The sequence below is a fragment of the Trachurus trachurus genome, assembly GCF_905171665.1.
Source record: "Trachurus trachurus genome assembly, chromosome: 8".
Taxonomy (NCBI): Eukaryota; Metazoa; Chordata; class Actinopteri; order Carangiformes; family Carangidae; genus Trachurus; species Trachurus trachurus.
The window spans coordinates 6,597,853-6,623,581 of NC_139905.1; the positions used below are offsets into that span (position 1 = coordinate 6,597,853).

Below are 25,729 nucleotides of genomic sequence, written 5' to 3' on the forward strand. Positions count from 1 at the left end.
AAAGAGAAAACGAACAAAGAAACCTCCACTGCTGCAGTCAGAGGAGCTGTAGCTCAGTGATAGGTGGGGAGAGAGGATGGTAAATGGTGAGTTCTCACGATTGTGAAAATATGCACTGTAGGAGGAGCTCTGTGGAGAAAAAAAAAACAGAGAAAAGGCGAGCATAAATGCAGACATCAATTAGAAGAAGTAAGGTTAACCTGCAGGTTTTATGTAAAGAGTAGCGTTTTACAGGACAATGATCATCACAAACTCACAAAAGTCTGACTTATCTTTTAGTCATTTTACGTGTAAAGATGTCAGAAATGCATAAAATACATAAAGAGCTTCTTTACGGGAGGCTGTAAAATCACTGATGATATTCACTAAGATATTTTTTTCTTCTGTTTCATGGATTTATTCTGGAACAAAAACAGTTCAGGATCATGTACAGTCCTGTGTTTCTGCACCAGTCATACAGACACAGGTGTCCACAGGGGGCACCCAGAGTTGAACTGGGGACCTGTTGATCTGCAGTCAAACACTCTACCACTGAGCTATACCCCCTCTGCTCATGTCCACTGATGTACATGTACATACAGAGATCACTGGACCGAGGCAGAACAAAGAAACCTCCTCCACTGCTGCAGACAGAGGAGCTGTAGCTCAGTGGCAGAGCTTTTGGCTATAAAAACAAAGCAGTTTTATCCAAGCATTTGTGTTTGTTGTTGCAGCAAACAAACGTCTGTCCTTTAATTCTCATTTAAAAAAAGTATAAAAAAGCCCATGATCATTTGATATCAGGTAAAAATGGAGAGTGGTGAGTTAGACAGATTGTAATGTTCCTTTAAGGCTCATTAGACTCCACAGTAGAGTCACATAAAGCAGCATCAGTTCCCACTGAGCTATAAAAACCTCTAATTATAGGCGACGTTCGATTCAGTACAACTGGAGGAAACAACGTGAGGAGGAGCTGCCACAGGTGAAGTTGTCCTGGAAACACACGACTGAGGTTTTAGAGAGAACAGCAGGGAGCTCCACTTTGTTATATTAGTCAAAGCATGAAAAAAGAAAAACAATAAAGGTTTCAGAATAAAGAGCTCGAGCATCAAGACGTCTCCTCCCGGTTCAGCTCTGTTCTCCCTCCTTTAATAAACTCTTGTATCTGCTCCTCTTGTCTAAATGTTATTGTCAGAGAAGCTGGATAATTTGGTTCATTTTTATGATACAAAACCAGAATAAATGTTTAAACACAAGAAAACTCTGTCTACATTGTGACAGATGGAAGAAACATTTAGTTTAATGTGAGGAGTTTAACCCTGTTACAGCTCATTAGCTGCTTCTGTTTAATTGCAGTCTCTGTAAAATCAGAGAATCTCTATTATTGATTTCAGAGAATCAATTATATAAATTCTATTTTTACTGTATAATTACCTCCTGCTCTCGTGTGTCGTGTGTTTTCTAAATAGAGATTTTTATAGCTCAGTGTGAACTGATGCTGCTTTATGTAATGAGCCTTAAAGGAAGATTACAATCTCGATAATGAATTTCTTTAAAAGGGATGGGGGAAAAAAAGGATTTAATCAATTAATTTGTTCCACTTCTTTATGATGTCACATGATCACTGACAACACAGTATCCCTTTTTTGCTTTACTACTGTTTTTCTATGTTGATTTACCCACAGTGTTAGTGGAGCTATCGGAGCTCACTAGTGCACCGTTTGTGCACAAGAGGCCGTGATAGAGCAGCGTCAGGGTGGAGGAGATTTCTGTTGTTGTTTTCTCTTTGTTCTGCCTCGTTCCACTGATCTCTGTATGTATACATGCACATGAAAGAACAGAGGGGGTATAGCTCAGTGGTAGAGCGTTTGACTGCAGATCAACAGGTCCCCAGTTCAACTCTGGGTGCCCCCTGAGGACACTGGTGTTTGGTTTTTTAGATGAGTAAGAGTGACTGCACGTGATTAAAACAAGAAAGAAATGATTTATACAGAGTGTTTTTTTTTTTGGTTCTGTGTCTGGTTGGAACAGAAAAGCTGCAGACTTTGATAAGTGACCAGTTCCCAGTTGCATTGAACCATCAGAGCCACCGTAGTCTCAGCTCATGTGGTGGTGGTGGAGGTGCAGCAGCAGCAGCAGCAGCAGTGGTGGTGGAGGTGTCTTTGTTCGTTTTCTCTTTGTTCTGCCTCGGTCCAGTGATCTCTGTATGTATATGTACATGAGCATGAATGAAGGGGGTATAGCTCAGTGGTAGAGCGTTTGACTGCAGATCAACAGGTCCCCAGTTCAACTCTGGGTGCCCCCTGTGGACACCGGTGTCTGGTGTATTTTGTCAAACTGTTTTTTTTAAGACAAGTATAGTGACTACACATGATCCTGAGCTGCTGTCTGCACAGAGTAGATCCATAAAAACAGGAAAGAAAAGTTTTATACCGAGTCTTATTCTTTTGGTTCTGTGTCTGGTTGGAACAGAAAAGCTGCAGACTTTCATAAGTGACCAGTTCCCAGTTGCATTGAACCATCAGAGCCACCGTAGTCTCAGCTCATGTGGTGGTGGTGGAGGTGCAGCAGCAGCAGCAGTGGAGGAGGTTTCTTTGTTCTGCCTCGGTCCAGTGATCTCTGTATGTACATGTACATGAGCGTGAACAGTGGGGGTATAGCTCAGTGGTAGAGCGTTTGACTGCAGATCAACAGGTCCCCAGTTCAACTCTGGGTGCCCCCTGTGGACAACAACATCTGTCCAACTGGTGCAGAAACACAGGACTGTACATGATCCTCAACTGTTTTTTCTCTTTTTTCCCCCAGAATAAAGTCATAAAACAGAAGGAAAAAAACATCTTTGTTTGGAACGGAAAAAGCTGTCGACTTTGATAAGTGACTCGTTCCCAGAGTTTGACACCTGTGGCTGAGATGTTACAGCCTGGTCTGTGCTGTTTGTCAGTGATTCTCTGATTTCCTGCTAGTTTTCATTCATGAATAGCGATGACACAGCAGCTTCACTGATGCTTTTAAAGAGATGGTTCTCTTCTTATTGGACATATAACATGAGCACAGGGGGCACCTGGAGTTGAACCGGGGACCTCTTGATCTGCAGTCAAATGCTCTACCACTGAGCTATACCCCCTTCTGATTACACATCTGTTAACATTAAACATAAGTAAACATATAGTAGATATATAATAGCTATATGTGTGTGTGGTACTCATGCATACATTGAGTTGCATCAGCAGTAACATGTCAGTTGCGTGCTCTCTCACATCAGTGTTTGCTCAGTAGGACGGAGGTTTAAACATGTAACATGTGAACATGGTTGGTTGGTTTGCTTGTTCATTTGTGTACAACACTATAATTATATATATATACAGATGTTACTGGTTCAAATTTGCGGGGTTTGTCCTGCACTGCAGGATCGCGTGATCGCGTGACTTTTCACCACAACTGTTTTCCTCTAGGTGGCAGCACCGTACTAAATACTGCTCAGACGTTTTGGGGACAATGCTGACAGCCTGATAGCCGCGATTAGGAGTGGCGCTGTTCATGATACAGAATACAAGAGGATGAAAGGAGAACTAGCTGCAGACAGTAAATAATATAGTAGCCTAGTTTTTCAATGACAAAATGTAACGACGGCAGCTACAGTAGACTATAGCCCACGTCTCACTCTCTTTTTTCGGTCATCTGTCTCGTCATCTCCAAAATGTGTTTTTAAAATGAGCCAACTACAGTACTGTGCAGTAGTGCCGCAGATTTCTCACTCCGCACCTTGTTTGAGAGTGCAGCTGGATGATTTCTTGTGAATGAACGGGTCTGTGTCACTTTGGGGCTGGGCGATAAAACATAGGATAAATAACTTTCCCTCGATAGAAGACGCGGCCGATACAAAGTGACACCGTCAGCCATGCAGCCGGCCTGGACTTTTTATTTTTAATTATGAAGGATCATCTGCGCAAGGCAAAGATGATAGCATCAACAAAACACGGCGTAACACACGCGGCTGTATGGGACAGGCTTTTATTTAATTCAGAACAAACCGCTTAGCAAAAATGGAAAATATAGTCTATAATAATTAATTGATCTGTTGTTTGGCCACTGTTTGAAAATAACCCGAATTATGAGCAAATAATCTGATCCAGAGCAGCAGTCATAATCAGACTTCTTCTAAATAAACCTAAACATTAAATAACTGGGTCAGGTCGGACCATGGGGTTATTTTTTCTCTTCTTCTTCACAGGAGAAGAGGAGGCTATGTGCAAAGTACCACATTAACATCTCTATTCATATAACGCCCATCGAAACAGCTGATTTACATGTCGGCCGTTAAGGCAAGGCAAGGCAAGGCAATTTTATTTGTATAGCCCGTTTTTACAAACAGTTTGTCTCAAAGGGCTTCACATGGCATCGTAGCAACATCCTCTGTCCTTAGACCCTCACATCGACTGAGGAAAAACTCCATGGAAACCCTTTTAACAGGGAAAAACAGGAGAAACCTCAGGGTGAGCAACAGAGGAGGGATCCCTCACCCAGGACGGACAGACGTGCAATAGATGTTGTTACAGACAAGAAAACAGTTTACAGTTTGTCACAGAATGTGCGGAATATGGAAATGTTAACACATGGCGATTGGCCATTCACGCGGCTTTGTTCTTGGTTTCGGCCAATCAGCTTATAAGCACATGGCTAATTATCAGCTTTCAACCAATCGCACTGTTTTAATGTGTGTGTGTGAAAGTTATTTTCTTTAGTTCATTTTCGTTTCTTTTGGATTTTTTTTACAACAATGTATCAATATAATATTGTTTTCGTTTCATTTCGTTATAAAAATCAATCCCTTTTCTTTGAAACAATGAGATTGAGCAGCTAAAACTCAATAAACTCAACCATGGCTTGTCTTATTGTTAATCTGAACGCACATGTATAAAGGGCAGAGTCAAGGCAGCAGATAAATCACAAAACATCAACGCGTCCGTGAGCGCAGCACACCTCCTCTTCTCCTGTGAAGAAGAAGAGAAAAAATAACCCCATGGTCCGACCTGACCCAGTTATTTAATGTTTAGGTTTATTTAGAAGAAGTCTGATTATGACTGCTGTTCTGGATCAGATTATTTGCTCATAATTCGGGTTATTTTCAAACAGTGGCCAAACAACAGATCAATTAATTATTATAGACTATATTTTCCATTTTTGCTAAGCGGTTTGTTCTGAATTAAATAAAAGCCTGTCCCATACAGCCGCGTGTGTTACGCCGTGTTTTGTTGATGCTATCATCTTTGCCTTGCGCAGATGATCCTTCATAATTAAAAATAAAAAGTCCAGGCCGGCTGCATGGCTGACGGTGTCACTTTGTATCGGCCGCGTCTTCTATCGAGGGAAAGTTATTTATCCTATGTTTTATCGCCCAGCCCCAAAGTGACACAGACCCGTTCATTCACAAGAAATCATCCAGCTGCACTCTCAAACAAGGTGCGGAGTGAGAAATCTGCGGCACTACTGCACAGTACTGTAGTTGGCTCATTTTAAAAACACATTTTGGAGATGACGAGACAGATGACCGAAAAAAGAGAGTGAGACGTGGGCTATAGTCTACTGTAGCTGCCGTCGTTACATTTTGTCATTGAAAAACTAGGCTACTATATTATTTACTGTCTGCAGCTAGTTCTCCTTTCATCCTCTTGTATTCTGTATCATGAACAGCGCCACTCCTAATCGCGGCGATATGTGATACATAATCATCAAGTCATAAAGCAAGACAGGCTTTATCATATTACAATAGTTTCTGTGATTTAGGCAGTGTATACAGTAGTTAGTTCTAGTTTAATAGCCTAGAGTTTAAGCTGTGGATTACTGCACAGATCACTGAGTCATCCGCCTGTCGTCCTCCGTTCTCACAGATGCCACCTGGCGGTTGTTTTGGCACATTGAGGCTTTTCATTAAAACCTCTTGTCTCGCCAAAGAAAAAAAATGCATGAGTCTTGTGCCGTCTCGCGTGGACCACGCGTGAAGTCCGCAAATTTGAACCAGTAACATCTGTATATATATAGTCTTCATTATGTATAATGTGCTCTCTTTAGCTACTATAGCTACTGTACCATTCACCTGGATCTGCATATGTCCACAGATAGAGGGAGTAGAGCTTTTCGCTGCAGATCAAGAGGTTCAGCTCTGGGTGGCCCCTGTCACAGTTGTATACAAACATAAAGGACAATGAGTTCATGTGCTGTTGTTTCAGTACAGACCAGACTGTAACACCTCAGCCATAGCCTGGTGACAAAAGCAGTTTAGGATCATGTACAATCCTGTGTTTTTGCACCAGTTGGACAGATGGAGTTGTCCATAGGGGGCACCCAGAGTTGAACTGGGGACCTGTTGATCTGCAGTCAAACGCTCTACCACTGAGCTATACCCCCTCTGTTCATGCTCATGTACATGTACATACAGAGATCACTGGACCGAGGCAGAACAAAGAAACCTCATCCACTGCTGCTGCACCTCCACCACCACCACATGAGCTGAGACTACGGTGGCTCTGATGGTTCAATGCACTGCAAACTGGGAACTGGTCACTTATCAAAGTCTGCAGCTTTTCTGTTCCAACCAGACACAGAACCAAAAAAAGACTCGGTATAAAACTTTTCTTTCCTGTTTTTATGGATCTACTACTCTACTCTATTCTACAGCAGCTCAGGATCACGTGCAGTCACTATTACTCGTCTTAAAAAACCAGTTGGACTGGTCATGCAGACACTGGTGTCCACAGGGGGCACCCAGAGTTGAACTGGGGACCTGTTGATCTGCAGTCAAACGCTCTACCACTGAGCTATACCCCCTCTGTTTGTTCATGTGCATGTGCATACAGAGATCACTGGACTGAGGCAGAACAAAGAGAAAACGAATAAAGAAACCTCCTCTGCTGCTGCAGACAGAGGAGCTGCAGCCCAGCGGTAAAGCTTTTAACTACTCACGGTAAATACAGTAAAAACAAAGCAGTTGTATCCAAGCATGTGCATTTGTGTTTGTTGTGTTTGCAGATTCAATGTGTCTAAATAAACACAAAAGCATCTGCATGGATCAGCTTTCACCATGATAATCTCACACAGGGGGCACCCAGAGTTGAACTGGGGACCTCTTGATCTGCAGTCAAATGCTCTACCACTGAGCTATACCCCCTACAGCAGTAAAGTAGTGCATATGAAAATCTCAGCCAAAGCATTACAAGATAAAGGTTAAAGGGATAGTTCAAAATTTTGGCTAATTGGCCCATTGCTATAATCCCTATAGTCTTAGCAGTAGGTTTGTTACCTTTAATTGTCGGTGCAAGCTATTTTTAGAACGGCGGAGCAGAGCCGTGAGCTGTTCAGAGCTACGCTATGGAGGCTAATGGGATTTCTTGGTTTCCCTCATCAAACTCATCAAATACACAATCCAACAACTCCAAAACGCTCTGGTGGACAAGTTGTGACCTGCACATTCACCACGCTATGAGATAATAACACAGCGTAACCAGACAGAGTTGTTTTAGAGGTAAATTCAGAGACTGCTTGATGAAAAACTGCCCCTGAAGGCAACACGCGTCATGTTAAAGGTAGATTGTTGAATGTTGCACATTCATAAACAAGCAAAGGCGCCGACCATCACGTGTTTAAACTGTCCTAAACTGAGCACAGATTAATGAGATCATAGCAGCGTATTATTAAACACACAGTGACTTCAGCGCTCAACAATGTCTAACGCCTTTGACCCCGTTGACCTCCCCAGTGATTTTCTTTTCCCAGTGAGTCTCTAACTGTCTGATGACTTTAGACTTCAGTTTGGACTCCCTGAAACAAAAACACTCTCAGTGTCTCAGTGTAAACACGCAGACAGCGGAGGCAGAGCAGAGCTGAGGAGAAACCTCCTCCTGACCCGCCGTCAAACACTCACACTGAGTCGGACGTAATTAAGCATGAAGAGCATTTAAACACTTTTGGCTCCAATTTAGGTTTTTTTTTCTTCTTTTTCGACAACACACATGGTTCTTTTGATGAACTTTCAGCCTGATTATTACAAAACGGTCGTTGTTGTGTGTGATTTAAAACACCACGGAGGCGGTTTACAGTAACGGCTCCTGCTGCTCTCATCTGTCTGTGACTGTGAAGAATGTAAGTAAAGTATGTAGACAGACTGAAGAGGTCCAGTTACTGGTAGGAGCCGCTCATTAAACGATGTGTTCACTGTCACAGAGCAGAAACAGGAAGTGGAGGAGGGACGTCGTCAACTCCAAACTTTACCAGAAATCTTTAAAGCAGAAGTAAGCGGAATATTTGTGTTAATATAAGTCTTAAATAGTTATATCTTCCGACAGCAATCACTTATATAGAGTGTTTGGTCCGAAACACGGGTCTGTCAGTCACTCTGCTCTGCTGTAAGCCGAGGAGAAAACTTTCCTTGTATCCCACAACCTTTATCCAATGAGGAGAGAGAACGGCATAAAGGGGCGGTCCTCTCTGTGTGTGCAGCCAAGGGATGCGCGTGAATGTGGTGACGTAGGGACGAGGGCGGGGACTGCTAACTCCATCGGCTGACAGGAAGTTAGCCAAAACAACCGGATCGCTTACTTCTGCTTTAACTTTCTGGTTTGTTAACTTCACAGACTTCACCACCGGGACACTCTGGACTGTCGTCTTGTCACACTTCAACTTTAAGTCCTTTTTTTTTTTTTCTTTTAATGATGACAGCGCCATCTCAGCTCTTAAAGCAACATCAATAGCCACTTGTCAGTCTGCAGCTCTGGAAATGAGAGATTTGTGTAAATGTCCTGAGTGAGTGGAGCCACATTGTGAAGGAAGAGAAGATGACGGGGAATAAATACAGCTGACGGATGTGTCAGTGTCACTCAGGCAATCGTCTTAAAGCGCTTTGATGTTTACATGGATGATGCACTGGTCAAATGAGCCAAATTAGCTTGGGCTTATATAGGCAGACAGGCTGAAGGATTATGGGAGTTGAAGCAAACCAAGCCCCAACCGGTCTCCTCGGTCCATCTGATTTATGACATGTTGGAAGGGTGCATGGTTATTTGAAGGCTGTTTTTTTTATGTACTCAGGATATAAATGTTTCTTTTAGACAGATTTACAGTTCAGATAAATAGTTTTTTGTGCCAAGTTGCTGTGGGAAAATAAAAGGTCTGTGTTTCTTTTTAGCATAAGACTAAGTATAACACACACCACCTGTGTCTTTACTGCTGTTTTACACACTCTGATGATGTGCAGCGTGGACTAAAGCTCAGTTTTTACACATTAGAGGCTGAAAAACTTGTTGTTTTATTCGTGGGACTTTTTTTCCCCAGGGAGGAAAAAGAGGAGGAGAAGAGACAGATTAATAGATAACAGTTCATCCTTCCTCCTGTCTCACACTCGGTCCAAATAAACTCCACCTATAATCTAAGAGCAGATCAATGGCCACCAGGCTGCAGTCCAGTTCATCATCATCATCTTCTTCTGCTCATGAATTAGATCCAATCAGTTTTAGCTGCATGTGCTCGATGACAGATCACAGACACTAAACAAAATACCCACAGAAACCAGAGAAGATTTCAGAGTAAATCTACAGATATGATCCAGATTCCTGCAAGAGTTTCCACTGAATCAATAATCTATCACCCCTTTCTTATTGATTAGACATCAAGAGTCCAACTCTAAACCACACTATCTCTTCTTTAAATCTACTGTTTGTACTCATAGTAACTGATTCATTTTTTAATTCTGTTTTTTAAGATCTTCACTCACAATTTTATTTTATTTCTAATTCTCTCAGTGTCTCAATTTGTACATTGCATTATGAAAGAACGACACCCATCGACAGTGCACTTAAAAATTTTATTTCCATATATGAAATATCCATTCAAGTAAAATAATATATATATATACATGAAAAGTAAACAATTTAACATTATTGACCTACTACAGTATACAACCAGACTATACAAATAGAAAACAATTATTATTATTAACGTAGACGTCCCATTCAATTCACTTTCACTTGTACTGTGCCAAATCATAAAACCCATCTGAAGACAATTTACAGTGTAAGGTCATGAACTCACTTTATATATACATATAGGCCTGTATATAAATACATATCCACCCCAAAGCCTCTCAGTATAATATATTATAGGGTACAGAAGTTGGATGTTTTAAAACTAATGCGCAACATATAAGAAAAAGATTGAAAAACATTATTTTATTAACCTCATAGAAGTGAATTACATGCATAATGTTAATAATACATGTTAACACATAATATTTTATACAGGAAACATGAATCTATGAGAATTTCCCATAAAAATTTAATATCCAGAAGATGTACAGTATTAAATGTGTTAATAATATGTCCGTTTGCAGGTGACACGTGTGTTGCACTTCTTCCACGTTACATCTTTATGTAAGACTTGAACTGGGGACCCGGCTGTTAATCTGCAGTCAGAAGCTCCGCAGTGTCAGTGACAGGTGGTGACAGTGACTGGTTCCACTTCACATCAGCAGAAAATAAAAAGTAATAAATCATCACTGTCCGTGTGAGGGCTGAGTCTGCAAAGATGGCCTCCAGTGTGACATAAACAAACACACACACTCACACACAGATTAGAAAAGTTCCTGACAAAGTGATTTAGTTTTTCTCACAAGTTGGAGTTTGATCATAATTTGGAGATTTTTTAATCTGCTGTCAAACTCTTTAGTCTGATTGATGGAGAATCACTGCCATCATCCTCCTTAGTGCTCATATTATGGCTGTGTGCATTGGTCTGTGTGTGTGTGTGAGTGTGTGTGATGGTTTTAAATAATCATCATCACTGTCGTCAACATCAGCATCAGCGCCATCTTCCCATCTACAGTAGCTGTCCATCATCAAGACGAGATGAGTCAAATTATTCAGGGTTATTACCGAGACGACACGACGTCCGAAAAGAAAAATAATACATCGTCTCACTACTTATCAAAAGAAAAGGAGCTGTACATTAAACAGGAAGTGAGACTTTGACTTTGAGCGACATGATATGAATTTAAAGAGGATTTATACTCAGCGCATGATCTGTGAAATTTGGGGATAGGAAACCGGTCGGCTCCGAAGAAGAAGACGGAGATAAGGAAAGAGCTCGGGCCCTTTAATTTTGGATTTGGACGATATCAAAACGAGCATCTTTTTCATTGTTCGCGGCGTTGGCGTGATTACGGCTCCACGAGAGGTCAGGAGGGAGGCAGCAGGAGGATAATAACCATCCCCTCCCTCTGTATAGCTCTGCAGGCACTGTGCTATATGGTTGACATAAAACATTTAGCACCGGGCCGAGCAGGGTGAGCTGATTATGTGGATGTATTCTAACTTTTATCTCTCAGAGTTAGTTCACCGTGTCCTCTCATGACTTCATGATCCGACTCCAACTCTTCCTCTCCGACAGTTGGCAGCTCCTTCACTTTCTCTCCAGGGCCACAGATCGGCACTGGCATCGGCAACAGGCAGCATGTTGGACATCAATTATTACTTACACTTTGACACTCGGTTCAAGCGCTCGCTGCCAGAGTTGTCCAACTGGTACTGGGGAAAAAAATATAACTCCAATAACCCTTTGGACCCTCAGATGGTCCTTTAAACTTTATTTGCTTTGTACTTTTTTACACATGAAATACATAAAAGAACATAAAACATGTTTTTTATGATTTATTAAAGAGGAACTATGCAAGATTTTACCTTAATTTACAGCCTTAAAGTAACTGTGATGGTTAAATGACTTGTTACAGGGAGAATGGAGGCTCTTGGCCAAGAAAAACAACCTTGTAAGATCAGCGCCTCACAACACAAACATGCTCCATAATCCATAATCTCTTGTTTATGGCAGATAAGACTACACAAATATACACACTGTTAAGCATATATGATATATAGCGTTATCCTCCGCTCCATGGATTGCTTTCTCGCCGGCTTTAGAAGGAGGAGGGTTAGCAGCAAAACAATGAAAAAGCAGCCGGACTGCATAGTTTTCCCTTTAAAGGACCTAATCGTGAGTTTTCTATTGTTCATTAGAATAAAAAAAGATTGAAAAAACTAGTCCTCTGAGCATCTGAACGTTTCCAGAAGCTGTGATACGGGAACAAAGTGATATAAAAACAAGATAAATCAAAGTTAACCTGCATTTTTCCATCTCTGCAGAGGAATGACACTTGATGCTGAACAATAGTTAAACTTCCAGAGGGCAGTGAAGGTATCAGCACTGATCTTCATAAAGTCTGTTAGAGCTGAGGAGGATCTGAACGCCTCGTCTTCTTGCAGCTACTTGTTCTGGTCATAATGGAAACTGTTTGACAAATTGAACTTATTCTGACCTGAATTATCGGGGAATCACCAAAGTTATTTCAGTTTGTCCTCAGGGGAACATCTGCTCCACATTTAAAGGAACTCCATCCAGTTTAAAACAGCTTCATGAAAAACAAACTAAGAGAATGGGGGTGGCCGAGTGGTCAAGTGGCTTAGAGCACATCCCATCCTCTGGGGTATATATAGATGTTCCCATCAAAAAGTTGTTGATTAAAGTTCACAGATATTTTCAAAGAAACATGTTTAAAATGTTTAGCTCTGTTTGCACCAATAAGCGTCAACCTCTGAGGCTGAATTATGAAGCATCACGCATGAAGGAGCTGCAGCTGCAATTCCTCTCCTGACCACCAGAGTGAGTCTCCAACGCTGAGTCAGTCTTCATAGAATTAGCATGTCAAACATCTCAAACATTTCAAACATTTCCTCCTTCATTACGACTATACGGAACTTTTATATAACTCCACTTGTTTAAGTTAGGCAGTTCTGGTTGGGGACTGTAAATTGTTTATATCCAGTTTTTTATATGTGAAAGAAAAGTCAACAGGACAGGGGGCCGTATTAACCTGCAGAAACGCATATCGCCGCCTGAAGAGTCGGACACCGCCAGTTATTCGATTTTCTCTGTTGCATATAAACTGGGAAGTCCGATGAGACGCCAAAATCGAATCTTGAGCATAGCTCGATTAAGCTGTGCATGTAGACGTCCTGACTCTGAGCTTCAGAAACCTGTTGGTTTTCATTCACAGTCTGTAGTTTGCACAGATGTTACTGCTCCTCTAAATCTGACCGTACAAAACGTTGACATTTTGTGACATCAAATCAAACCCATGCGTATATCGTTGTTTTTCATTTTCCTCTTTGCCGACCGGTCACAAGATACAAAGATTCAAGATTCTTTATCGTCAGTGCATAAGAACATGCGACAAAATTTGGTCCATTCAAGGACCAACTCACTATATCATTTACAGTATATGAAACACCACTACACACCAGGACAAGACATACTGTACATCTAACATACACTCATGCAAACATATGTAATGTGGTGTGTGTTTTGTGTGTGGACCTGTAGAGTCTTAACATGAAACATTTCAAAGACAGAACATCTTTCACTTTTTAAATGACTCCACCTCAGATGCATCATAACAAGGTTATAAAAAACCCCACAAAGACCCGTTCTCTAATTGCTCACCCTCTCCTCCTCCTCCTCCGCTTCCTCGTCATCGTCGGTGCCCAGAGGTCACAGAGTCACATCCACCTCTCCTCCTCCTCCTCCCCCTCCCTCCATCACTGCCTGACTTCACCCTCCCTTCACCCCTTCAAGGGCTATTAAAACCTCCCACCACCACCACCACCACCACCACCTCATCCTCTCATCACCACCACCACACATAACAACACACACACACACACACACACACACCCATCCTCCCCCCCCCCAGCCGTGACCCAGTTCTGCGGGGATGAGGGGGTAAGTGAGGACCATTGTGAGAGTGTTCACCACAGGGAGAGAGGAGGCAAGATGCTCTGCCTCTCCCTCGCTCCTTCCTCTCCCTTTCAGGAAGCGCTCACACTTGGTTAAGCACACACACTGAGGCGCTTCATCAGGGATCGGCCGCCGAGCTGCGGGTTTTTTGTTTTCAGGTCTGTTTGTTTTGTTTTTTTGTTTTTTTTTGTTTTTTTATTTTTGTTTGCCGGGGATGCCGTTGTTGATTTTTAGGTCAGGGCCGTTTGATGTCACCCGAGGTTAAGAGCTATGTAAAGAAGGGAAAGTGAGACGAGGAGACGACATGAGGAGATGAGGAGATGAGAGGCCTCAGGTTGTGACGGCAACAGACAAAGGACACGGTACCTGTCGTCTAGTGAGTACATGCTGCTTCATCATCACTTTTGATTTTACTTTGCAGCCTGTGTGTATGCATGTGTATGTATGTATGCATGTGTATGTGTTTGGTTCTGGAGAAGTTTTATTTCTTAGGCGAGAAAAGTCGTTTTCACTCACGTTGATGCACAGATGCACAACAGAGAAGGAGTAAAAGAAGAAGAGAGAAGCTGCTGCTGCTGCTGCTGCTGCTGCTGTCGCCTCAGAGCTTCTTCCTGTAACATATGGAACTGCTTTTCTGTTACGTTTCTTCCCTTCGGACACTGTTAATGAGGGAATTTTTAGTTTCCCACGAACTCCACGTCACGCTGAACTCACTCATCCATCCCAGCTAAAGACGTCGTCCTCGTCTCACAAGAGTCTCCCACGTTTTGACCAGAAGTTCTTCAGCACTTTCTGTTTTTTCATCCCTGATGTGAACTCTCTCCTGGTGGTTGGAGGCCTTCACTCTCAGCTCCTCCGTCTCCTCCCGAGGAATCTGTGGTTTATTTGTGTTTCATGGTGCACATATGCACGTTGATCACTCTGCAAAGTAAGTTTCACGTCCGTATGCGTGTGTGTTTGTGTGTTTTTTTTGTGTGTTTGTGTGTGTATGTGTGTACAATCTGGTAGAGATTAGCCAATGAAATGGATACGATTAACAACTCTGATAACCTTCAGTGGGTGAACTCGGCTTAATGCACATGCAGTCACTCTGAGCGAGAGCATGTTTTTTTAATCACGTCGGGGACAAATTTGTAGCCCAGAAAAAAAAAAAAAAAGCAGACAACTAGAAAATGATGATAAGGAATCCATTTTTAGCTGTGTTGGATTTTCTTTTTTTTTGGTTGAATATCTCTGAGTGCTGAACAAAGGAGCTTATCCAGCCCTTCATTGCAGGAGAAGGGGAACCACTACATCCAAACCCCCCCTGTGCTCTTTACTGTAAGCCGAGCGTTTTGCCTCCACAGCAGCGTTATGGTATTTATCTCTACTCGTATTGTCAATCCACCAGAGAAGGCTTTGACCTTTTTTTTATCCACACAAAATTTGCAGGTTTTTTGTTTTTTTTTTGCTTTTTCTTTTCCGGTGGGGTCTCTGAGCCACGGTTTAACCCACATATAACAATCCAGAGGGGTGGGGGAGAGTGTGGGGGCTTTTGGTGGTGGACAGATGTGCAGCCAGCTACTGTGTGTGAGCAGATTAGTTTGATCTGTGCAGCCTGTGTGGGACAAGGTGGGAGCTGCAGGAGGTGAAGCCTGAGGGAGGGTGTGTGTGTGTGTGTGTGTGTGTGTGTGTGTGTGTGTGTTACCCCCCAACAATAGACAGTCAGAGGAACAGCTCTGTGATGTTTCCTCCACTGTTGCTCTTTCTTTGATTGAATCTTTAATTGATTCATTAATTAACATCTGGATGACAATAGTTTGACAGGTGACATATTTTTATTAGCTGCATTGTCCATTTAAAAAAAAAAAAAAAAGGTGTCTTTTCTTCTATGTCTTCTATTAAAAAAATGTGATTAAGCTTTACAAAGGCAGAAAATTACATCTCTGCACAGCGCTGAGGCCGGTTTCGGTCTGGGATCAGCTCCTATTAAATTTACATTGAGGATTTTTTCCTTTGTCATAAAATGTAAAACTGTGACTCTTTCACACTGCATGAGTTTTTGAAGCTAGCAGCGTAATTAACCTTTTTCCTCTCTTTCTTTCTCATTCTCTCTCTCTTTCTCTCTTCCTCTCACTCTCATTAAGATTCAGCTTTGACACTAGTAAAGGCTGTCGTGTAATTCTCGGCTTTAGCACCTCATCACCTGAGCCCAACCACCCTGCTGTGATAGCAGAGCGTTTAAGGTGTGAAGTTTATTCAGTGATTCTCTCACCTCTCTGTGGTTTTTATTGACGCTGCTGTTGTTATTTCATCTTTTCATTTTCTATTGAGTGAAATCCTGCAGGAAAAAAATGAATCTCCCAGTTTTGCATGTTGCATAAAACCAGTGCGGACTACATATTCAAGTGCTGTCATGTTTTTATGTCAGTTAGCGCCCTATGCTACATGTGAGTGGCATCAGCCTCTACCTGGCATTTAGAGTTAATCAAACATTTTTTATTCTGTGAAATCTCATATTAGATGTCGTGTTTCATTGATATGCATATTTTGGACTCTTTATCTAACAGACGCCCACACTGTTACAAAAACGTTTAATGGCTGCAACGTTTCAGTCCTGTGACCTTCCTCAGGCAAAAAAAGAAAGGTTTTGCCTGGAGAAGGTCACAGGACCGAAACGTTGCGGTCATTAAAAGTTTTTGTGCAAGTGTAACAGTGTGTGGGAGTCTGTAAATTCAAAACATTTGAGGATCTACTTGTCCCTCTCTTACGCATATTTCCAACAAATAGATGTGCAAAGTATTTTTTCTCTTGGATGCCATATCTTGATTAAAAAAAAAAGTTCTAGCGTCAAATTTGAACTCTTAAGGTTGTAATTCTGAGCCAATCAGCACATAGAACACAAACAGGACGCCCAATCTGATTCTTCGTCTTTGTAACACTGACTCACTGAAAAAAATAAAATCAGATTTATCAGAAAACCTAAAGACGTATAATTTCATGAATAATTGGATTGTAATGAATATAAATAATGAATAACTTGTCCTCTGTGTCAGACAAATTATGAACCACCATCGAACTTTGTACTTTAATCTGCAAAAAAAAAACATTCAAATGATTGAAATGATGATTTGTCATGAAGCCAAGTCATGTCATGAAAAAGTTTAATGAAATACATTCATTTTGTCACGTCGACACACTGATATAACATTTATGTGATTTTTAAAAACACATGAGGAGCAAAGTGTTTGAAAAGAAAAAATACCTTATAATTAGAAATGAGAGTTCTTGTATCTTGTATCGTTTGATTTGGTGCAACATCCATCTGATAGTATTGAGATTTTGCACCTGTAGAAGACATGTGGGACGTTTGAGCTGCTTCACAGATTTCTACTGCAAAAACTTTGAAGCTCAGAATCTCCTAATTGATCAGAACCTAATTAAAACGTTATAATCCGACTAAATCTTGTATCATATGGACACATATACAAGAGAGACGCATAGATTCTCACCGACTGAGCACTTTGGTCTCAGTTGATGTAGTTAAAAAAAATCACTGCAGCACATGTTGCTCACCTGTGCTAAGAAAAAAAGGACTTTCATTTTACAGAATTCACGAATCTCCTGCAAATTTAATGAGACAGCGTAGAAATCAGTTTATTACACTGAACTGCTCGCTGGAGTTTAATGACTGAAAGCTGAAGGGCTCGATATAACATCATGTGGAGGGAGGAGGAGGAGGAGGAGAGTTGTGTCATTATGATGATGGAGATAGAAGCTGGAGAATCGTTTCAATCGTTAAAAAGTCTGAGACGAACCACTGAACATGATCACGATCATATGAAAGTGTGTGAGAGGAGGAGGAGGAGGAGGAGGAGGAGGAGGAGGAGAGTTTTAAACACAGATCGGATCACGAGTCTGAGCTGAGCTTTACAATCACTCATTAAAGATGTAATTGCTCATCGATCAGTTCCCTGAAGCCTGGACTGATGCACGCAGCTGAGCTTTAAACTTCATATTCTGTCAGATGATAGTTTCACGTTGGAGCTTCGCAGAGATGGACAGAGTACTCGACCCCAGTACTTGAGTAAGAGTACAAATACTACTGGTCAAAATGTACTCTGTTACAAGTAAAAGTAGCTCAGTCGACATGTTACTCCAGTAAGAGTAAAAAAGTACTTGCTTTTAAAGCTACTTTAGTATCCAAAAGTACAATTTACTTTAAAGCAGAAGTAAGTGATATATTTGTGTTAATATAAGTCTTAAATAGTTATATCTTCAGCAATCACTTACATAGAGTGTTTGGTCTGAAACACGGGTCTGTCAGTCCCTCTGCTCTGCTCTGAGCCGAAGAGAAAACATTTATCGTATCCTACAGTTTTTATCCAATGAGGAGAGAGAACGGCATGCAGGGCTGTGTGTGCAGCCAAGGGACGCCGTGAATGTGGCGACGTAGGGACAAGGACTGTTATGGTGCGTTCAAGGAAACTCGTATTTTTCCGACCTGTGAAGTCGTACCAGTTCGATCTGGTACGAGTTCACCGGTCGGAAGTTACGAGTGGCCGTTATAGTGACTTTCACAGGTAAAACAGGTCGGAAAAACACGAGTGGGTTGCCTGGAACGCTACAAAGTCGTAAGTTGTGACTTGAAGCTGTAATTTACGATTTCAAAAGCCTGCCTGGAACGCAGCATTAGCGAAAACGACCAGACCACTTACTTCTGCTTTAAGTAAAAGTAAGAGTAAGAGTAAATTTCTTATTTTTCACATCAATGAATTACTATAATTTTTTCTAAATGAGCTTTTAACTCTTGTTTCTGAGAATTAACTCTTTGAAACCAGCTGCAGTGATGTGCTGCTTTTAGGGGTTAGGGTTTCCTTCTTTGACAAACACAGCTTGTGTCCAATAGTATTTTAGAAAAAAAAAAAAGAGAAAAAGAGCAGACCTGAAAGTAACGAGTACTTTTCAGCCTTCCTAGAAATTAACTCGAGTAAAAGTAAAAATATTTGTCTTGGAAATGTATTCAAGTAAGAGTAATAAGTACCAAAGAAATCTAATACTCAAGTAAAGTACAAATCCTCTGGATATGTACTTAAGTACAGTACTCAAGTAAATTTACTCCGTTACTGTCCACCACTGGAGCTTCGTTTGTTTGCTTCACTCGTCCACACGGCTTCATAAATCTGTCGGCCTTATATAAACTCATTACAGCTTTTATTTCTACCATTTACAGTAGCTACATTCATTATCCAGACCGCCGCCAGCCGACCGGCCGGCCTTTATTAATATGAATGTGGCTTTGTTCTTGTGTGTATGTTTGTTTATACAGTGATCTGTGCGCACTGTATCAGAGCGTGAATATGCAGACAAACAGTTTAGAGGCGGAGGACGGAGGGGAATTATTAAACTCCCTCTTTATTCACGCTGCAGCTCATTAAGTCTTTATTAAGATTTTTTTTTCCTCTCAGGCCGTCATGATGCTGACCTCTGACCTCTGTACATACTCATGCCTCGTCTTCAGCATGTGTACATTTTTATATATTTAAGAACACAGTGGAGGAGTCGTTATTCATTTATTTATAATATAATCGGTCTTTTCCTATATATTCAAAATAATTCTTATAAAGGCCACGAATATCTGCATCAGAAATCATCATTGAAACATCACACGTTGGTACAAATGTTTAGAGAGATTCCAGAAAAGTTAAGGTTAAGGTTAGTTTCCCCCTATAGTCACCATTTAACATCAAGATATCTCCTGGTTAGACATAAACTAAGAGCAACTGGAGCAAAAAGCTCGCACACTGATCAAAAATGGGAATGTCCACCAGAGATTGATGGATTTATTTATTTCATTTTATCACCATGGTTGCACTTTTTTGTTGTTTTTTGATGGACCATTAAATGTTTGCTGCATCTGTCCATCTCTGGTGGACATTCCCATTTTTGATCAGTGTGCAAGCTTTTGTTTGTTGGCCTATGCACCTGAAAAGAGGTTGTTTTTTTTTGGACAGTGAGCAAGAGCGCAAACACCTTTTCTCCTTTTAGACATAAACTAAACCATAAGGAAACATCAAGGTCTTCACTTGTAAATAACTATGTTTACGTGTGTTTAAATAAAGAAATCCTGACACCTTATCTCTAAAGCTTCCTCTTTATTTAGTGTTTCATTTCTCTGTCGTGTCGGTGTTGTGTGTTTGAGACCTGGTTGTTCACCTGAGCTGCACCTGCACCTGTTGCAGACTGTAGCTCCCCTGGATGATACAGCAACTCCCTGTTATGCAATCACAACCTCCGTCCACCTGCAGTTTGTCCTATGGTAGAGTTTCTTCATCATACCTCTGGTGTCCCCGTCCCTGCCCCCCCCCCCCCCCCCCCTCCTCCCCCCACCTCTCCAGCTCGTGTCTCTGCAGCTGCGGTGCTGCGTTCACATGATGAGTCAGTGCGGTGAACGAGCAGCACCTCAGCCAACCTCCCTTCACTGTTTCTCATGGTTGTGCAGCTTTTCTGTTTGCGGCTTTACACCACATGCTTTTCGAGGCTCTTGCACGTGTGTGTGTTAACGTGCGTGTGTTTGCGTGTGTGTACTATATCTAGCTCTGGCGGGATGAGAGCCAGTGACTGAGGGGATCCCTGCAGTGACGCTCCGTGTGTCTGTAACTGTCTGTTTGACTCAGTGACGTGCACGGAGGCTTCAACCCCGAAGGCTCTGATCTTGTTGACCTTTGGCCTCGTGCTCCTCTGGTACGAACTACGAGCTACGAGCTTCCAGCTACTCGTCGTCACGGCCTGTGAAGTAACCGATGCTTTGATGACCCTGTTCCACGGTCGTGACCTTTGGGGCTGACGGCTACAGAGCCATTGATCCTGAATGTGATTCCCTTTCAAAGCTCATTAACCGTCTCCTATTATATAAAAAACCCCGTGAGATCAGACTGGAGGGGATTTTCTTTGTCATTGCTTCCTTTTTTTCTTTTTTTTCTGACTTTGGAACCAGAGTCTGCTCTTTGTTTTTGTGTTGTTTTTGTTTCTTCTCACATGTGACGTGATTTCCGCCAATTAGCTGTTCATTCCTCATCGTCAAAGTAACAAGAGAGAAAAACCTGCCTCGCTCCATCCGTGCGGTGCTATTCGGGACGCTGACTCACCTCGGTAACTTAATGCACAGAGTCAGCTTCTTACCCCTAACTGCCCCACTAGCTCCCGCAGACGCAAATTGAATGAGAAAGCAAAATGCCAGGTTATATGTGGCTGAGGTAGCAGTAGAGTATGAAGCTCAGGCAGCTGTTGTGCCGGGCGTCTCTCTGCTGCTCAGGAGGGAGCGTGACAGTCGAGCCGAGGAACTCCAGGGAGGAAGCACAAGTAGACGTCTTCATCATCATCATCATCATGGTCGTGGTCGTGCAAGCTCCGAGTCTCCAGCAGCTGCACAGATGTGTTGAGCACAGTCAGTGCATGCTTTTTTTTTTGTAGGATACTGGCCAGTTTTGTTTTGTGCTTGAGGTTCATTTTAAAGTTTTGTTGTTTTTGTTGTTTTGTGCAGCAAAATGTAGGACAAAAAACCTGCAGAAGTTCATTTTGGATTCTATTGGAGATCTCAAAGTTTGACACAAAACATGTCGAACTCAATTATGGGTTTGATAATTGACAGTGAGAGAGAAACAAAGCAAAATGTGTGAATGGACACGTACAGAAAAGTGAATGTTAAAGGGGTTTAAGATATGAAAGGGTGTTTCCTTTAAAAACAACCGAAGCAAAGAGTCTTAACAGGTGCATGAAAGAGTGAATGCAAAAAAGAGCACATCACAAAAATATATTGTAGTACGGTGGCCCAAAGAGTTCAATAAACTGCAAAATTCAGAAAAGACATGCAAACAAAACAAATATTCCCAATTGTGACTTCTTAAGTTATTTTAACTTCCTTGTTTGTTCATTTGCATGTGATTTCTTTAGCTGTAGTGTTTTGACCTCCCTGGGCCACTGTACAATCCTCTACATAACAAATACTCAATTCAAAACCTTTAAAAAAATACTGCAAATAAACAAAAGTTGTAGTACATTTAACAGCTTCTCTATTATATCACACAGTGCAGAGAGTTTAACCTTTACAGCCGTCCATCCGTCCGTCCGTTTGTCTGCGGCACAGTAAAAGTTACGTAAAGAAACTCTGGTGATGTAATGTGGGAAAAGTCAGACGGAGCTGGACGGAGGAAGGACACGACACACACACGGGCGATGAGTGTGTTCGCTTGTGGCAGCCTCTCACTCCTCTGCTGCTGAGACCATGTGCTGCTTACTCACAGCCACGTCACTCACTTTTTTAGTCCGATTGCACGGTTCAGGCAGCCGTGCACTCACACAGCAATAATGCAAACTCTGTGTCTGTCTGTGTGTGTCTTTCTCTCTGTGTGTGTGTGTGTGCAGAAGATACAGTGTACACACAAAAGGATTCCTGACATCTCCCTCCTCCTGTGTCCCTCCACATGTCCTTGTATGGTCACAGTGATCAATACTCAGCACATGTTTCATTGCTTCAAGGCTTCTCTAAAACATCCCGCCCTCCCTGCTTCCACTGGAGACACAAAGCAGAGGACTGCACTGCAAAAACTCAAAATCATTCCAAGAATATTTGTCTTATTTCTTGTCAAAATGTATAATTTCTAGTCAAAACTAATCTCTTTCCACTTAAGATAACTTGTTTTTCGATCATTTTCACTTGTTTCAAACAAATTTTCACTTGAAATAAGTAGAAAAATCTGCCAGCGAAAGCAGGTTTTTTGTGCTTGTAATACGTAAGAAAGAAAAACTTGCTCCACTAGTGAAAATATGCTTGAAAGAAGTAAAAAGTGTCTATAAACAAGGTCATTTTTATGTGACAAGTCTTATTTTGAGTATAATTTGATTTGTTTTGACTAGAAGTGACATTTTGACTAGAAATAAGACAAATATTCTTGGTAAGATTTTGAGTTTTTGCAGTGGAGCTGCTGCTTGTCGTCTCCTCCAGCGAGTATTTTTTCCCTCTCGCTGCAGCTCCGGCTCTCTCACACTATATAAGCTCTCAACCTGCTTGGTAAGGATATCGTCCCTGGAAGCCCTTTAAACCCAAACCTAAGCTACTATTCATGGTTGGATTTTCCTCTCAGTCGAGCTGACAATAAGCCATGCGCCATGCTGCAGCTTCATAAGGGAGGAAAAAGTTCTGTGGAGGTGTCACACTCAAACTCACATTCACACTCCCACACACACACACACACACACCCCCACTACAGAAGTGGCCCTGCAGTGTTTGGGTTCAGCTCCAGTGCCTGAGCTAATGTGGGTCTGGTGCCTGAGTCCCGCTCCATCGGCCCGTTGCCCGTCCGCGGGGGCCACCTGCTGATCGGAGCCCGGAGCCCAGATCTAACCTACATAGGCAACATGTCTCTATTCCTAAATTGTGCTCACACACACATGCACACACATGCACAACATGCACGTGCACATTAGCATGACACTCCGCAGCAGCACAATGCCATTTACCTCCCAACCAGAACAAACCAGTCAAGTTAATACAATCCTGAAAACTGCACCTCACACAGAAGAAGAAGAAGACTCGCTAAGAGGATTTATTTCTTCAAAAAGAGATAGGCTGTTAAATAAAGTGTGAGCGAGTGTGAGCGAGTGTGTGCACGTACGTGTGTGTGTGTGTGTGTGTGTGTGTGTGGGGTGATAGCAAATTCCCTATTTGGATTATTTCGCCTCCTTCTCAGCGCTGCTTGATGGTATTTTTTTTCCCCCCTTAATACGGATATCCTCTTTCCACCCTGTTTGGTCGTCTAATTCCCTAAAAAGCTTGAACCTGACAGCAGCCTCACTGTAGCACTTAGCTCCCGACTCAGCGTGTGTGTGTGAGCCTATGTGTGTGTGCTGCAAGAAGTAACAGATCAAATTAAGGATATAATGATGCCAGAGCTCAGAGAGGAGCACTCATTTTAATTAAGGCAATTGTTATGTCAGCCCCCTTTCACATTTGGCCACTGGACTTGCAGAACTAATGCCGTTTCCACAGGGATAAAAGTCTCATGAGAGAAGTTTCAGACAAAGCTCTGCTGCGTGCTTTGATCACATTTAAAAAATATATATTTATGGTATATATATATTCATGTTTCTTCTCCTTTTTTCTCTCTTTGTCTTGCAGAGTCTGTGAGCAGGTGAGAGAGGGACACTGTCTGCCCCACTGTCCAGCGACACCATGAGCTGGAGCTTCCTCACGCGGCTGCTGGAGGAGATCCACAACCACTCCACCTTCGTGGGGAAGCTGTGGCTCACCGTGCTCATCGTCTTCCGCATTGTTCTCACCGCCGTCGGGGGAGAGTCCATCTACTACGACGAACAGAGCAAGTTTGTCTGCAACTCGGGCCAACCCGGCTGCGAGAACGTCTGCTACGATGCCTTCGCCCCCCTGTCTCACGTCCGCTTCTGGGTCTTCCAGATCATCCTGGTGGCCATGCCTTCCCTCATGTACATGGGCTACGCCGTCAACAAGATCGCGCGGTCGGATGAAGCCAAAGGAGGAGTCGGATCCGCGGCCATTCGGACCGGAGGAGGGGGCTACACGCACAGGAAGCCCCGGAAGATCTGCTTCGGAGCTCGGCAGCACCGCGGCATCGAGGAGGCCGAGGAGGACCAGGAGGACGACCCCATGATCTACGAGGTGCCGGAGATGGAGCCGCCGAAAAGGCCTCGCGATCCGCTGCAGCCCGCGCCGAGGCCCAAGGTCCGGCACGACGGACGCAAGCGCATTCGGGACGAGGGGCTGATGAGGGTCTACGTCCTGCAGCTGGTGTCCCGGACGGTCCTGGAGGCGGGGTTCCTCGCCGGCCAGTACCTGCTGTACGGGTTCCGCGTGACGCCCGTGTTCGTGTGCTCGGGGAAGCCGTGTCCGCACAGCGTCGACTGCTTCGTGTCGCGGCCCACGGAGAAGACGATCTTCCTGCGCATCATGTACGCCGTCACCGTCCTCTGCCTCGCGCTCAACATCTGGGAGATGCTCCACCTGGGCATCGGCTCCATCTGCGACATCCTGCGCCGCCGCCGCTGCCCGCCTCAGGAGGACGAGTACCAGCTGGGTTTGCTGGGCGCCAACGGGGGCGTGGAGGGGTCGGTGGGAGGCGCGCTGCCCGAGGCGGGGTCCGAGGGAGGGGTGGGCGGGGACGGGGCCGCGGATTACGTGGGTTACCCCTTCTCGTGGAACACTCCGTCCGCTCCGCCCGGCTACAACATCGTGGTCAAACCCGAGCAGATGCCCTACACGGACCTCAGCAACGCCAAAATGGCGTGCAAGCAGAACCGGGCGAACATCGCGCAAGAGGAGCAGCAGCAGTTCGGAAGCAACGAGGACAACTTCCCCACGGGAGGGGAGGCCCGCGTGGCGCTCAACAAAGACATGATCCAGCAAGCTCACGAGCAGCTGGAGGCGGCGATCCAGGCGTACAGCCAGCAGCACCGCGCCGAGGAGCAGCTCGGCGACAACCAGGACGACAAGCCGCAGAGCAACATCATCCAGGCGCAGCCGCAACTGCAACCGCAACCTCAGCCGCAGTCGCAACCGCAGCCGCAGAAAGAGCGCAAGCATAAGTTCAAGCACGGGAAGGGCGGCAGCAGCGGCGGAGGCAGCAGCAGCAACAGCAGCAGCAGCAAGTCGGGCGAAGGGAAGCCCTCGGTGTGGATTTAAAAAACATTAAAAAAAAACACCAAACACAAAGACAAGTGCACTGAAAACGTGTAAATACAGAAGCGACATTAGAGATTGGATGACGAGCCGTTGCAATCTGTCTTGGATATTATTATTGAAAACACCGCTGTGCCTTAAAGAAATCCTGCAAGCTGGAGAAGATGTATGTGTGTGTGTGTGTGTGTGTTTTTTTCTGCTGAGGTGCGTTTGCAGCTGACAACTCGT

At 43.3% G+C, this 25,729-nt stretch overlaps 1 protein-coding gene across 1 annotated transcript; it reads left to right on the plus strand.

Moving 5' to 3' along the window:
* Positions 1-24,022: 24,022 nt before the first annotated feature.
* Positions 24,023-25,504, plus strand: gjc1 (gap junction protein gamma 1; the record flags this gene model as incomplete). The annotated part of the gene is made up of 1 exon (XM_083976652.1): positions 24,023-25,504. The coding sequence occupies one exon, from the start codon at positions 24,023-24,025 to the stop codon at positions 25,502-25,504; it is 1,482 nt and encodes a 493-aa protein (XP_083832778.1).
* Positions 25,505-25,729: the final 225 nt, after the last annotated feature.